Below are 15383 nucleotides of genomic sequence, written 5' to 3'. Positions count from 1 at the left end.
AGGATGAGGTTCACTACCCGACCAGGCTCCCATGCGGCTAGTATTCTTTGACCCTTGGAGTTTTTTAAGCATTCCAGAAGCCTGAATAATATTGATTTACACCAGCTAGTTTCTGTATGTCGGGATACTCTAGGGGGTGCTGAGGATGCATTGACCTTTGCTGCATCATTTACATTTCTTTATGTCTCCTCAGCCTACCCACCCACCCCTATATTTCAGTAGTAGCATCTATGGCATGTTATTCCTCAGTGTTTGGGGGTCAACGACTTGCTTATCTCTCAAATTGGCGTTAAACCCAACTCACTCAGTTTTACTCCGTTCATGTCACTAACTCTATTTGAAGACAAACTATAATACGATTTGCAGAATGTCACGACAAGCGTTTGAAACGAAAGGCGCTTTTGGGGTTGTCGTTGTTGTGAAACCACTTAAATGCGATCCATCCACCCACCCGCCCACCCATCCATCCATCTCCACAACCCCCCCCCCCCCCCCCCCCCTCCACACACACACACACACATACACACATACATACATATACATACATACATACATACAATTGTTTTTGTGTACACATACTCCGGGTTCTGGAGGTAGAAATGCTGTAATTGCGTCTTACGAGCCCCTGGTCCCCCCGAATATTACAGTAACACGATATCCTACCATTGTGGAGGGCTTTCGGACCGAGTACCTGTCTTTGTTGCCAGTCAGTGATGGGGAAACATGTATAGATACCCGGGGTATCCAGTTCTGGCTGTTATGCAAGTCCCCCGGCAATGTGCAGAAACAAGAGGTACAAAGTCACCACCCAAGCCGGTCCCCGCACACCCTGACCAGCTCTCAGACAGGCAAGATGATGCGAGCAGCACTCCTGTGTTTGGTGGTGGCCTTCGTTGAGGCGTCAGAATCCGGAGAAGCACGGTGCCAGGTAAGAAATCGCTGTATAGCCCGTTGCTTTGAAAAATTACTGCTTGACATTTACTCTTTATGAATATTGCTGTTCAGAATGGAATCCCAGTGTACATTCTTGTGTCAAGATGCCTCCCTTCGACCACGCCTTACAATGACAGATAGTTCCTTGAAACCTAGTTGCTAAGGAACATCTGTGACGGCTGATGTACACAGGTATGAAAGGTATATTCAAATGTCATATGTTGAAAGTATTGTCATTTCAATGTTAGGCTAAACCCGGGGATGGATAATTCTGATGCCTATACTTCCGGTGGTACGATCACGTGCCCCTGTCACTGATACCAAATGTATGTCTGATCTAAAAGGATTGACAAAACAGAGCAGTGAATGAAACCGCGACCAATGACTAGGCAGCTGACTGGCCACACACCGTTAATTTGATTTCTGCATAGCTGAGGATGGCTCCACCTGAACGCTATAACCGTTTAGAACACGAACGTGCTGGACCCCTGAACGCTATAACCGTTTAGAACACGGACGTACTGGACCCCTGAACGCTACAACCGTTTAGAACACGAACATACTGGACCCCTGAACGCTACAACCGTTTAGAACACGGACGTACTGGACCCCTGAACGCTACAACCGTTTAGAACACGAACATACTGGACCCCTGAACGCTACAACCGTTTAGAACACGGACGTACTGGACCCCTGAACGCTACAATCGTTTAGAACACGGACGTACTGGACCCCTGAACGCTACAACCGTTTAGAACACGGACGTACTGGACCCCTGAACGCTACAACCGTTTAGAACACGAACTTACTGATATGTTCATTGGCCTGGTACGTTCATGGGCCTGATACGTTCATGTACCTGATATATCCATAGGCCTGATATGTTCATGGGCCTGATACGCCCATAAGCCTGATACGTTCATGCACCTAATATGTTCATGGGCCTGATATATCCATAGGCCTGATATGTTCATTGGCCTGATACGTTCATGCACCTGATATGTTCATGGGCCTGATATGTTCATGGGCCTGATATGTTCATGGGCCTGATATGTTCATGGGCCTGATACGTTCATGGGCCTGATACGTTCCTATGAATATCAAAGGTCGAGTATAACGCCTGTATTTGGGAGGAAGACATGAAGCTTATTATGGCCGGAGTGACTATGTGTTTAAAATGTTATTTCATGTGTTTCAGGACAATCATGATATAACCCTACGTAAGTATACAGCGTCTCATCATCCTACCTGTAATTATCACACCTGAGGCAGAACGCAGCCCATGTGTGTCGCCAGGTACTGCAGTACGTGACAGGGCTACGATGCACTAATATGATATTGTGTATCAATCCAAACGTATGTCTTGTCGCCTGCATTTTCAAAGAATATTAACCGTTATGTCTCGTACGTTTCGTAAGGGACTGACAAGTCAGGATTAACACATCATACTAAAGTATATCACATTATAAAAATAGTTTATTCGCCGAATCATGCTGGATGTCCTGGAAAATACCTATGTTGTGAAAAAAACATGTTTGGCTCCACCCGTGGGTGGAAAACATTTGAGTGACGCAAACACTAATAAAAGTATTCTTTCTCTAACACTAATCGCTCCGTCCAAAGACATTATTTGAGATTGCTCCCTTACAAAGTTGTTTCAGAACACTATTCTAATATTGAAAGTTTTTGTAGAAATGTAATGTAAACTTTCTACATTGTCATATCAACAAGGTGCGTTCCTAAAAATGCCTGTTTTAGCGAGTACCTGGGCCGACTGGGGAATGAAGCTCTGGCTTGTTGGAGAATGTGGGAAGACCATAGAAAATGACCTGACTGCACTGCGTGCACAAATGAAGGGTGAAGACAAAATGGGTGAGTTTCGGAGTTCATAGGGTATCCCAGACAAGCTGGTACAATGTACTACAGATACTTACGTCACTAGCAATAGGTGAGGTGAAATGGTAAAATGGGAGTTTAACGAGAGAGAGAGAGAGAGAGAGAGAGAGAGAGAGAGAGAGAGAGAGAGAGAGAGAGAGAGAGAGAGAGAGAGAGAGAGAGAGAGAGAGAGAAAAGCTGTATGTGTGAGGTACAGAGAGAGGGGGGGGGGGGGGTATCCTAAAAACAGGGTTATAACACAGGTATTTACAGTAACAGTGACAAAAGGATCACAGTAACACAGGGTTATAATAACACAGATATTTACAATAACAGTGACAAGAGGATCCCATGAACACGGGGTTAAAACACAGGTCGCGTCATGTCTTCAGTCCAAATGAGGCATGTCACTGTGTGATGTCGATAAAGTTACGATGGGGTAGCGACAAAATACAGGTACAATATGTGAAGCAAGTATCCCATGTCTATTGCTTTTGATGGCATAGACACTTAACCACACATATCAATAGCATGATCAGATACTGTTTATTTCTGCATATTTATCGCATAAATTCTCTCAACAGAATGGGAGGATATCCGCGAGAGACTGGATGGGGTTATTGAGAAGTCTTCCAAGTTAATATTCCATGCACGCATGCTGTTCGGGCCTATGCTGACAATGCCAAGTAAGTTCTCAGAATCCTCGGGTGGCTTTTATATTGATGGATAATCTATTCAATTTGTGCAAGATAAACATGAAAACACGCCACTCTTTGCGTGTGGTCAGCGAGATATGAAGAGACTATATGAGCATGACCGGAAGGTAGCATTGGAGGATGAGACTATATGCACAAAACCCGACGTTATCATTGGAGAATGAGATCATATAAGCAAGACCGGGAGTTAATATTGGAATATGGTACTCGACCAGGCAGTTTAAAGTATAGGACTGGTCATGGAATGCCCATGTGTAAATAAACATGGAAACAGTTTAGCAACATTAGAAACTTGTGGTTGTCACTGTCTATTCAGATCTTCAATGTTGGACATTTTGTTGTATTACACTGTATATCGGGAAATATTTACCAGCACATTCTGTTTGGTTGCAGCTGAAATGGAGTCTCTTGTGTGCGATAGTGTGGTCACTTTCTCAAAGACTGAAGGTAGGTTTTTGAGACAATCATTCTGAATAATTTATGTTCTTTTCGCCCCAGCATTATGTTTGCACTGGCGGGTGGTGGGTGACCACTTTTCAGACACCTTATGTGTCAACTGCCAGGTGTCAACCTGTCACGTGTTGACTTGGTTATAGTGTGCACCTACCTTTCAGTCGCTCCGTCGCTGTCATCATCTGACCGGGTGTGGGGGTGGGTGTGGGGGTATGGGGGTGGGAGATCGGGGATACCTGTTCAGTTCCTCGTACAAGTACAATCCGTTTCTTCAAAGTGTTCTTTGAAAATACGTTCTCCTTCCAAGTATATTTTTAAACAAATAGATTACATTCATTTGGGTTCTTTTTTCTACGAACTATTTCGGATTGTAAGGTCTTGAGGTGAGGTGAGGTGAGGTGAGGTGAAGTTGGTTTTAAGGTCGCGGTAAGGATGATTGCACGACGTGCATGTACATTATAACATCGTGCATGTATATGTGTATGTTTGTGTGTACTGTTTGTGTCTGAGGTGGTCGAATGGTCTTAAACAATACTTTTGTTGTCTTTATTAATATGATCACGCTTTGGAAAGATGATATTTGGGGGGAATTTAGTAAATCATGGTTTGGATAGGATGAAAGAACAAAGGCCCTTTGAACAGTGTCCTTTTTGCCCTTGGTCCTAGATTCTAAGTAGGTATGTCTAGGTATGTTAAAGTTTCAATACAAACATCAGAAACATCATATAAAAGTCCAGTTTCCATCCTTGCCGAACTAGACTGGAATTTCAGGGCTCCAACATAGCGCCCCCAGAGGCTGTTATGAGTCATGTCCCTTCTATGTGCCCTCCTTCTGACCAATCGGATTCCACCTCTCATATCACATGCACTTGCTTCAAACAAAATGGCGGCGCCCTGTCAGGACGATCAGATCGATAATCAAGAGCTATATTGTAAAAAACGGGCCTTTCTTCGCGAAATGCATCAAATCACGTGATCACCTTGATTAGAAACATGAAATGATTTGGACTATATCTGTTGACAACGAGTTGACGGTACACATGCTTTACAAATCCTGCAATCGACCGAACTCTGCACGGCAGTTGACGAACCGGATGTCGATTTCGTTACGCGATGCATTAACTCGTTAGCCCAGCCAAGATATAATTCCAAAATTCCTACCAGGTTCGGCAAGATGGAAACTGGACTTTTATAGTCAGTTATCTTCATTGGGAAGGTGTATCATAAACGAATATGAAGTAACACACCAGATTCCCCAAAAAGAAAAAAAAGTTTAGAACAATAGTAATATGATTTATGTTTTATATGTTGTCAGATTTTGAGACAAGTCCAGATCTGGGCCACGGTCCTATCCTAGCTGACGCCAAATGTTTCTCTGTCCTTGTAAGACAGGCCTTCACCTTCCGCTGGATGGAACGTAAGTAGCCAGTGTTCAAGTGTCGACATCACCTACAGAATAAGTCAAGTAAATATCAGACATGCTAGTGATTACTGTAGCTGTGAATGCTTGGTTGAAATTGGCGTGTCTGTTCTGGCTGTTATCCTGTCGCTCAACTGGCAGAGAGTGTACACTTGTTGTAGGTGTCTACGCCCATTTATTGTCATTTTTGTAGGCACTGTGATTTCATACTGAAAATAGGTGTGATGAATACACGTGATTGTGGTCTCTGTGGCGCAAGGGGTTCCTCTGTTAAATAGACTTTTAGTGAGTTGCATAATTATAACACTCTCACAAATCGAAACCTTTGTCCATTTTTTATGAGACCCGTGAAGATTCCGGAGTAGAATAGGTCTTCAGCAACCCATGCTTGCCGTAAAAGGAGATTATGCTCGTCGTAAAAGGCGACTAACGGGATCGGGTAGTCAGGCTCGCTGACTTGGTTGATGCATGTAATCGATCCCAATCCCATGTTGGCTTTATGACATACAACTCCAGTATGCCCATGTTGGCTATATGACATACAACTCCAGTATGCCCGTGTTGGCTATATGACATACAACTCCAGTATTCCCGTGTTGGCTATATGACATACAACTCCAGTATACACATGTTGGCAATATGACATATAACTCCAGTATTCCCATGTTGGCTATATGACATACAACTCCAGTATACCCTTGTTGTCTATATGACATACAACTCCAGTATTCCCATGTTGGCTATATGACATACAACTCCAGTATACCCGTGTTGGCTATATGACATACAACTCCAGTATTCCCGTGTTGGCTATCTGACATACAACTCCAGTATTCCCGTGTTGGCTATCTGACATACAACTCCAGCATACCCGTGTTGGCTATATAACATATAACTTCAGTATGTCCATGATGGGTGTTTGCTTTCCGTGCAGAGAACAAATACAGCGAGCAAGAGGTCGCATTGCTGTTCATGGAGTCTGTGAATCATCTGCTGAGGCTGCAGCATGATGGGCATGCCTTCCACGTTGCCCTTTCCAAGCTGTCTGGCAGACAGGACGACAAGCCGTCCGACAGCTATGACACAGATGCGGTTAAAGGTAAGTAGACTGATGGAGAAGTCAGCATGTCGATCTCCACAATCTATATACTCCCCTCTGCTTACAGCAAATCTCCCAAAAGTACATACTTGTCAAATTTCAAAGACATATTGGTTGACATAATAACCTAGGTCACCGTGCAAATGCCTCCCCGTGTGTGATCATGCACCACTCATGTACCTTGGGTCATGTGCATCCCTTCTCGCGTGCTTATCAGCAGGTACCTAGGTCTTGTGCATACCCCACGTGTTTATAATGCATTACTCACGTACCTAGGGTCGTGTGGCCTACTGTCAGTGGAGGCTCCTGGTGCCAGATGTAGGCCTCCTGTCAGTGGAGGCTCCTGGTGCCAGATATAGGCTTTCTGTGTGTTTGTACGGTGCATCTTAGTGTATGTGTCACAACACGGTAAGGCTCTAAACCTACACCCTCCATTATTGTTTCATGATGTCCGTATCTGTATGTATGCTAAATAATGATGTCTTTTTCATTTCAGTCGACACCAAAAAAAACATCCTTGAGAGACTGATCAAAGCATTGAAGACAAACCCCTGAACACATTCGCCTCCCCACATTCCTGTCACGCTCTTTGCGTTCTTACCACATAACCACGTTTCTCAACCAGCTTTAACTTATTCCGCTACAGAGCTTAACAAGCGTGCACTTTCATCTACACTGAGAGAATCCAGTAAAAAACATACAGTTAAGTTATGCTTCAGGAAAATAAGACACTCGTTAAACTTTAGTATTTGAGGATTTTACTACCTTGGCAATATTGGCCGATGATCTTCGGCGCACAGTCGATATGTCTTGTCATAAAAGTGTCTCTCTTTTAGTTATGACCATATTTCTCTGCATAAATCTTAAATACTTTCCTCACATTTGGTTCCAACACAGCAGGAATGCTCTGTTTGTAATACAACTGCATTTATTTGACATCACCTGTTACTCGTAGAATAGACCCTGTGATGTGATGAAACAGGAATAAAGTACTTCAAATAAGATTAAGATATTCCTTTGTTTGTTATACAGCCCGAGGGGGTATTGGACATGGTACGGTCCTCGGGGGCTCTTTATTCTCCGGGTACTTGACATGGTACCCCCAGCGACATGGGGCGGTCCTCGGGGGCTCTTTATTCGTCGGGTACTTGACATGGTACCCCCAGCGACATCGGGCGGTGCTAGGAGCTGTTTATACCCGGCGTAAGCCTGTGGCTTGTGCTGTCTCTGGAAGATTTATTGCAACACCTATTACATTACACTAAACATTTCATCCTGTCCGAACCAATAATGGAGATCAACGTTCACCCCAAGAACACATCCTTGGGACCATTTCCTCAAAGAGATGTTTCTTCTATTATCGTAGCAACTGAATATCGTAGGAACATAGGGACAGTTGGGTGGCCTAGTGGTTAAAGCGTTCACTCGTCAAGACGAAGACCCGGATTCGATTCCCAACATGGGTACAATAGGTGAAGCCCATTTCCGGTATCCCCCGGGGTGATATTGCTGGAACATTACTAAAAGCGGCGTAAATCCATACTCACTCACTCACTCACTCACAGGAACATGGTCACACGATTGTCACGGAGCTGAGTTCGTTTCGTGAACGGAGGCTATGGTAGGCTGATTAGGCAGTTCAACGTCATTTGCCAAGTCAAAGTCAAAGATATTTATTGCATGTAAGGTCTCCAGTCCATATACAAAAGACTAACAAATAAGTACTCTGACATATTTGGATATATACTCACGTTTAACAATTTGTTTTTGATGGAAATTGCATTTTTAACATATATAGCCAGTTTTAATATGACAGCATCATCTTTTGTTGAGAGAAGAGAAATAAAAGCAGGTACAGGATAGTTTGACAGATAGCGTTCTGGTATAAACTTCTTAGATCACAATAATAAGGACATACAAAAGTAAAATGAATATTAGAGCCATTGTGCATAGCTGAATGACATAATGGACATCACCTCTTCATTAATGGACGTCGAAGGGTTCTTCATGTTAATGTACAGGTATGTTTCGGGTTGAATAAGACTCAGTCTTAAAAGTTCCATACTAGTCATACCTTGAACTGTTTTCTAGAGTGGAATGCCATTCCTGGTAAAACATATTAACAGATTGTTCACGAAATTGTTTCAAAAAGAGTTTAACATCACCAACTGTTTGGTTTAACCATACAAAGCCGTAGCTACGAGAAAACAGGTGTTTTTTAAATACGTGATGCCCATGTTACTTTGCCCATGCCATCTAAATGTACAAGCATATCATAAGCAAGTTTGGAGATTCGGCGTTCATGCATTCCAAGAATATTAAACCAGTATTTCAAGCATTTAATTTGGAAGTTGATGTATAACGGGTATCTGCCACACCCGCCATAGACCATGCAGTTGGTGTGTTGATGGACCAACGGATTAGAATTTTGTACAGGCTAAAAGATGTAGCTTTCCGAGACAATCGAATCGCTGAAGTCTCCATACTTCTGATCCATATAACAGGATTGGTTGGCTTTGAGCATCAAATAATTTAAAAAATATATTCGGTGGTAAAAGCTTCTACTTTCTGCAAGACAGACATTACATTGATTAAGGCCTTCTTTGCGCACTCTTCTTGAAGTTCATTGTATGGGTAAAATGACACCAAGACATGTATAATGGCTTAGAACATTAACACATTTACCATCGAATAAACAGCTTTCATTCAGTGCCACCTGACCCCCTCTTCTAAAAATGACGACATTAGTTTTATCATAGATTACAGATAATTTTCATTCTAAAATGTTAAGTTGTTTTTGTTTTTGCCGTCCCCTGCTAACAACACTCAAGAGATTACACCAGGATTTAAACCAACTCACAAACTTGCAGGAAATAACGTCACGCTCGTCACGCCAAAGGTCCGGGGTCGTTTCTAAACAATGTTCAATATGTGAAGCCAATTTCTGGTGTTACTCTGCCTGGTTTGGCTGGAATAAAACCAGCCTGACTCACTTACTACTTAAAGGGACCGATATATATTTCTGTTCTCATGGGAAAATCCGACTTGATTTACCGTGTGTAATAACTTATACTGTCCCGGTAAACAATCTGATTTCCTGACAATAGGAATCTGACAATTATCTGACAGCTCAACACGAGGCCGTATTCCGTGCATGCTACCCCTTCATTATAATGCTTATTATCTTAGCGATCAGGAGCGAGATATAATACTCCATATAGACGTGACAGTAGCTGTTTAGTTGAAATGCCACTGTGAGTGAGTGAGTGACTGAGAATGTTTTTACGGCGCCTTTAGCAATATTCCAGCAATATCACGGCGGGGGGCGCAGGAAAGGCACTTCACACATTGTACCCATGTCGGGAATCGAAGCAGGGTCTTCGGCTTGACGAGCAAACGCTTTAACCACTAACCATTAAAGCATTCGCTCGTCACGCTGACCGCCCCGAAATTCCGCTGTGCAACCACTAGAATATTTCGTGGTGCAAGTGAACTTGTTTGCTACCTGTAGGCAGGTAGTGTAGTGCTTATGGACTGGCGAGCTATGTCAACCAGTACGAAATGCGATCTAAGTTGTTGACAAGTTAACTTTTGTTAGGATGACCTCTAGCCCTGGGTAGACAGTGGAACATGGTAGACCAGTGTGTAGCGTTGTCAATACATTCTCATTCACTCATACCGCCCTGTGGAGCTTCTGCAGCCTTGCTACCGTCTACAGCGAGTGAACACAGAGGATATGGAAAGGCCAGACTGGGTAACGCATCAGTGCTACTCACTGCGGACTCCACTACACGCTGTACAGTCAGACAGCTGACAATGGGTGTAAACCTCCACGCGATGTGGGCTCACCCAAGTGGGTATGACAATATCATATCAACATTGTATTGAAGTCGACACCTCACTATAAGACGCCTTACTACTAGACTTGTTACTGGAATGTCAAGACCACACCCCAGCCCGGGCTCGGTTAAAACAAGAATTGCAGTTAGATCCGCTCTCTGTCGAAGATCTCCTAAAGCCAATAGATGCAAGAGCAAACAAAGTAACTCTATTTCTGAGAGATGGACAGCTACTCGAACGTATATAAACAGAGCAGCCAAGGATAAAAATGAAATCCTATCAATATAAGATAATAAACATCATATCAATACAAAAACAGAAATAATGTGAATACCAAACTCACAACAGATATGTGTACGCTACTCACACACAGGAGTCCCAAAGAGGGACAGGTCAGCTGAAATTGCTTAGGCAGAAGGCGACCTCTTAAACACTTAATGCAACAACAATAACACCTCTCAACTAGAAACATTACTACTAGGTACATCACTTCTGGATACATCACAATTAGACATCTGACAGCTAGATACCTCACAACTCGATACGTCATGACACCACACCTCACAACACACATCACTATAAGTGACGGTGGTGGGTGACTATATCGTCCCTGACAACGATGTCCATGCATCAGTGACGATGTTACCACCGATGTGCCTCCCCGCCCCCCAAATCAGCTTCATGATCTAGTTAATATTTTAAAACCGAAAGTAATAACTGTTTCACTTCTGAATCGTAAGAAATCATTCCATAAAAACGCAAATCAGACAACAACAAAAAGAAAAACTGTTAAAATGGTTTAATAGTAAATACAAAATATATTAGATTTCTATAACATATCAAATATTCCCGATGCAGTCACGAAGTCTGATATTGCCCGCCGAATTGAGTCATCAATATGTTGAGTCCCAAAAGTGTAATTGAAGCAAATGAGATGTCTTTTTCATATACCACATTTCTTAAATTACGTCTGACATGACTGTAGCCAGGGCATTTGATTATATAATAGTTCATTGACTCACAGTGAGTACATACAGGGGAGGCCTCTTTATTTATGACACTGCGGTAGGTATTTTAACCCACAGTGTCCAAGACGAAGTCTAGTAATAATGACTTCCATGACGAAATGTCATATTGCTTTTTACAGAAGGACACACTGTGGTCATGTCTCACCCAGTAGTCCCAACATCCCACAATTGTTGTCGAACTCGTTTGATGGGCTGGAATCTACACAAAATCACACGTAATATATTGTGAATTAAAGAATGTAACCAGCTTCAATATTCCATAAACAATGCCACTGCGTGAATCACTGATACCCGATTCGATTGCCTCCACAGCTGCCATGGCGTCAGTCAATACAACTGCCTCATGATCATATCCATTAACCTACCTTAGACCTTGCAGCAGCATATACTGAGAGATGGTCATCGAGCCTGAAGACACTTGAGATGTACAAATCTTACATCCAGTATGCCCCAGAGGTTCGAAGCATGGCCGAATCCTTGGAGGCATCAGTAAATAGATGTGGTGCTGGCATAATGTTCAGTTATAAAATGCTGAGATGGAGCTTTTATAACATTAGGACTCATTCGTTTGGTAATGGTTGAATTCAGATCATAACAAAGGCCTGGTTTTAGAAGCAGCCAAGGAACAGCATCTGGAGGTGCAGAGGAATCAGCTGGGTTGCACTGTATAACTACATGCTTAGCGGCAAGTTTCTGAAAAGATTGTAGATTTCAGTACTAATAATTGGGAAACATAAGTTTTGTCGAAGCTTTGTCGAAGTCAAAGAGGCATTTCTACGCATTCAGACTGGAGAGCTGAAACTAAGCTAGTTGCAAAGGCACCTGTGCAAATTCGCAAACCCTTTAGCTGAAGGCGGTCAAGTTTAGAAAGATGACATTTTGAGGTAGACATAAATACCTGACAGCCATAGTTAAACCGTGATAGTATTATTGCTTTAAAAAGCAACGGAGCTGGGGATTTTTTCAGCACCTTACTTTTGAGTATGGACGTCATCAGATTTATAACCGTATTACATTTGCTTACAAGATAAGATATCTATCTGAAGGACGTTCATGTCTGGTTATCATCATTGCAACAGTGTTGGACTGAGAAACCTTAAAACCCCACACAGTAATGATGTCTAAACATTTCTGAATCTATTCAGTGACAAACCTAAAATTCCAAAATCGTCCCCAAAATTATCCATCATCAGCGAACTGTGCTGCATCTATATTTGATGGTAAATCTGTGAAAAAGTCATTTATCATAATATTAAAAGCACAGGGCTAATCTCACTATCTTGTGGGGTACCATTTACCGTCAAATGCAAAAAAGCCCTGACCAATGCGAACCTGAATAGATCTTTCAGAAGGAAACGAACGAATCCATCTGAACGTATTGCCGTTAATCTCATGATTCTGTAATTTGAACAGCAGTCCTTCTCTCCAGATCATATCATATGCTTTTTCAATATCAAGGTAGACGAGCAACACGAGCAACACTTGATTGCATAAAGCTTTGTGTGCTTCTGTCTGGAGACGTACATGATGACCTGTACATGAACTCCCTTTCCAACGCCTTACTTCAGAGAAGTCTATTGATCTGAAGAAAATACTCTGTCGATTTATGACTAATGTTTTACATAGATTGGAAGTCAGTGATTGGTAAATATGAAGCAGGCATAGTTGGGTCATTCCCTGGTTTTGGTACTGGAACAATGACGGCATGCGTCCAGGCTTTAGGAATAGTCCCAGAACTCCATGAATTATTTAGTAGTTCTCAGATTATCAAAAGAACAGAAACAGGCATATGCTTAAACATCTCATAACATAACAACTCTACTCCAGGAGAGGAATGATGTGATTTTGATATGGCACCGTTAAGTTCATCACATGAGGACTGGATGTTTAAGTCAGAGCTACAGTCCAATGTGGACGCCCAATGTCACGTAAAAATGTGGTTTCATGAAAGTTGATATCTCTGAAATGTCTCTGGACGTTTTCAGAGCTACTAACTGTTTTAATAGTTCAGCTAGAGCAGTAGCCTCCTGACGCTGGGCACACTACTGCCGCCCATGCCTAAAACAGATATAGGGCAACGATACATGAGAATCAATGATGGTTAGTTTTCATTTTAGACCAAACAGAAGATAATGGGGTAAATATCTTTTTACCTGAAATAAAGCTAAGCTAGCTTGAGCGTCTTGCTGCACGAACGACACGTCCATACTCGGCACTTCCTTCCTGAACAGAGCCAGGTCACATGGAAGTGAGGTATGACAAACCCGTATACGCTTCTTTCCTTGGTTTGTTTGCCTTTTCACATTCATCGTTCCACCACACTTTGGGAATACAAGTAGATCATTTTCCAAAGGTAACCTGGGATATTTAAAATTTTTGTGTGGTAATGTTATAATGTTCGTTTATTAGTTCAGGTGTAATATGTGGCTCGGTAAGAGAAGAAAAATCGGAACAGTTTGCATTTTTAAATTTCCTGTACATGTACGTTGAAAGATCTAAGTCGACTTACCTGAATTACTGGGAAATGATCACTGCCCAGAGCATCGTCTTGGAACACGTCTCAGTTACATTAAGATGCTAATGAGGAGGATATAATCGAAAGATCCAAGAGAGAAAACATCCATCTCTCCAAATCCATTCGGGTTTTTTTTACCATCATTTTATATCTCCAGGTCTGATTCATCTGAAAGGTTTTCCTTGTAGTCTGTTTTATTACTTCCCCACAATTATTTAGTTTCGTCAAAGAAAATCTTAAATTCATTGGATTCAAAAGCAGTTTGAGGCAGCATTTGCTCTTTAAAGGATTATTTAAAAAATATGATTTAACAAATATTGCACAGCCTTCCCTTCGATAATTCATGACATTTGGATTGCTCATTGCACTATCCTGGCGGAAACTGACACAACTCTTGAAATCGCTCTCCGGCCAGAACAATGTCTCCTGAACACAGATAACATCTGAAAGCTTGGAGTTATTTCCACTTGAAATAACACTCTACCTGTAAGGGACTGTGTCCCTTTGTTATAATCAAGCCACAATTCGAAAACAAACACATAAAATGTTCACTAGTTTATTGTAAGATGGATATTTATACGGGAAAATCAGGCTCGGCGTTGCATCATTCCATCTGACCGTGTGTTGGGATCCTCGTATTTTGTGATTGGATCCAGAAACTCACTGAACAGTTAAACCTGTGCTATTGATGGCTCCACCATTACCAGTCGATTAAATAATACATATGTCATTACCACGTTATTTCTACTGATGCAACCACTCCCCATCGAATGCATTATGTTAATGAAAAACTTAGCATGCATAATATCCTTCTCATGGCTAATTGTCCTTGATGGACAAAACAGATGTTGTGACCCAGTTTGTCATGATTTAAACCCAAATGCTAAAAAAGGAATCCTTATAATCGATACTGTAGTGATCAGCTGTAGTGATCAGCTGTAGTGAAGAAGTTTCGTCTTCTTAATGAACATCACGCCGAGAAGCCAACAGGATAAGCATCACGTTGGTTGGATGTCTGAAATACTCGGAGATGGGATGAGAAATGCGTCTTTCAACAAGCACCAAGTACAACACAATCTGGATCTAGACATTACAGAACTCAGGTAATGCCTTGTTTATAAATACTAAAATATTAAAAATAAATCTATCCGCACAAACAATCAAACACTAAATATTACACGTTCACTGTAAGACATCAAACACGTAATATAGCATCTCAATAGTCAAACAAGTTAACCCAATATTATATGTTCACTGTAAGACATCAAACACGTAATATAGCATCTCAATAGTCAAACAAGTTAACCCAATATTATATGTTCACTGTAAGACATCAAACACGTAATATAGCATCTCAATAGTCAAACAAGTTAACCCAATATTATATGTTCACTGTAAGACATCAAACACGTAATATAGCATCTCAATAGTCAAACAAGTTAACCCAATATTATATGTTCACCGTAAGACATCAAACACGTAACTTAGCATCTCAATAGTCAAA

The 15383-nt window shown here is 41.8% G+C and overlaps 1 protein-coding gene across 1 annotated transcript; it reads left to right on the top strand.

Annotated features, from left to right (window-relative positions):
- Positions 1-787: 787 nt before the first annotated feature.
- On the top strand, positions 788-7498 carry LOC139469238 (uncharacterized). The gene is made up of 8 exons (XM_071251375.1): positions 788-928; positions 2132-2153; positions 2692-2805; positions 3393-3494; positions 3918-3971; positions 5293-5394; positions 6332-6496; positions 6993-7498. The coding sequence occupies exons 1-8, from the start codon at positions 854-856 to the stop codon at positions 7049-7051; spliced, it is 693 nt and encodes a 230-aa protein (XP_071107476.1). The 5' UTR covers positions 788-853; the 3' UTR covers positions 7052-7498.
- The last annotated feature ends 7885 nt before the right edge of the window (positions 7499-15383 follow it).

Source organism: Haliotis cracherodii, unplaced genomic scaffold, assembly GCF_022045235.1.
Source record: "Haliotis cracherodii isolate W230 unplaced genomic scaffold, xgHalCrac1.p SCAF_2, whole genome shotgun sequence".
In the NCBI taxonomy this organism is placed as follows: Eukaryota; Metazoa; Mollusca; class Gastropoda; order Lepetellida; family Haliotidae; genus Haliotis; species Haliotis cracherodii.
The sequence above is the reverse complement of the archived record's forward strand: the minus strand, read 5'-3'. Positions and strand labels throughout refer to the sequence as shown.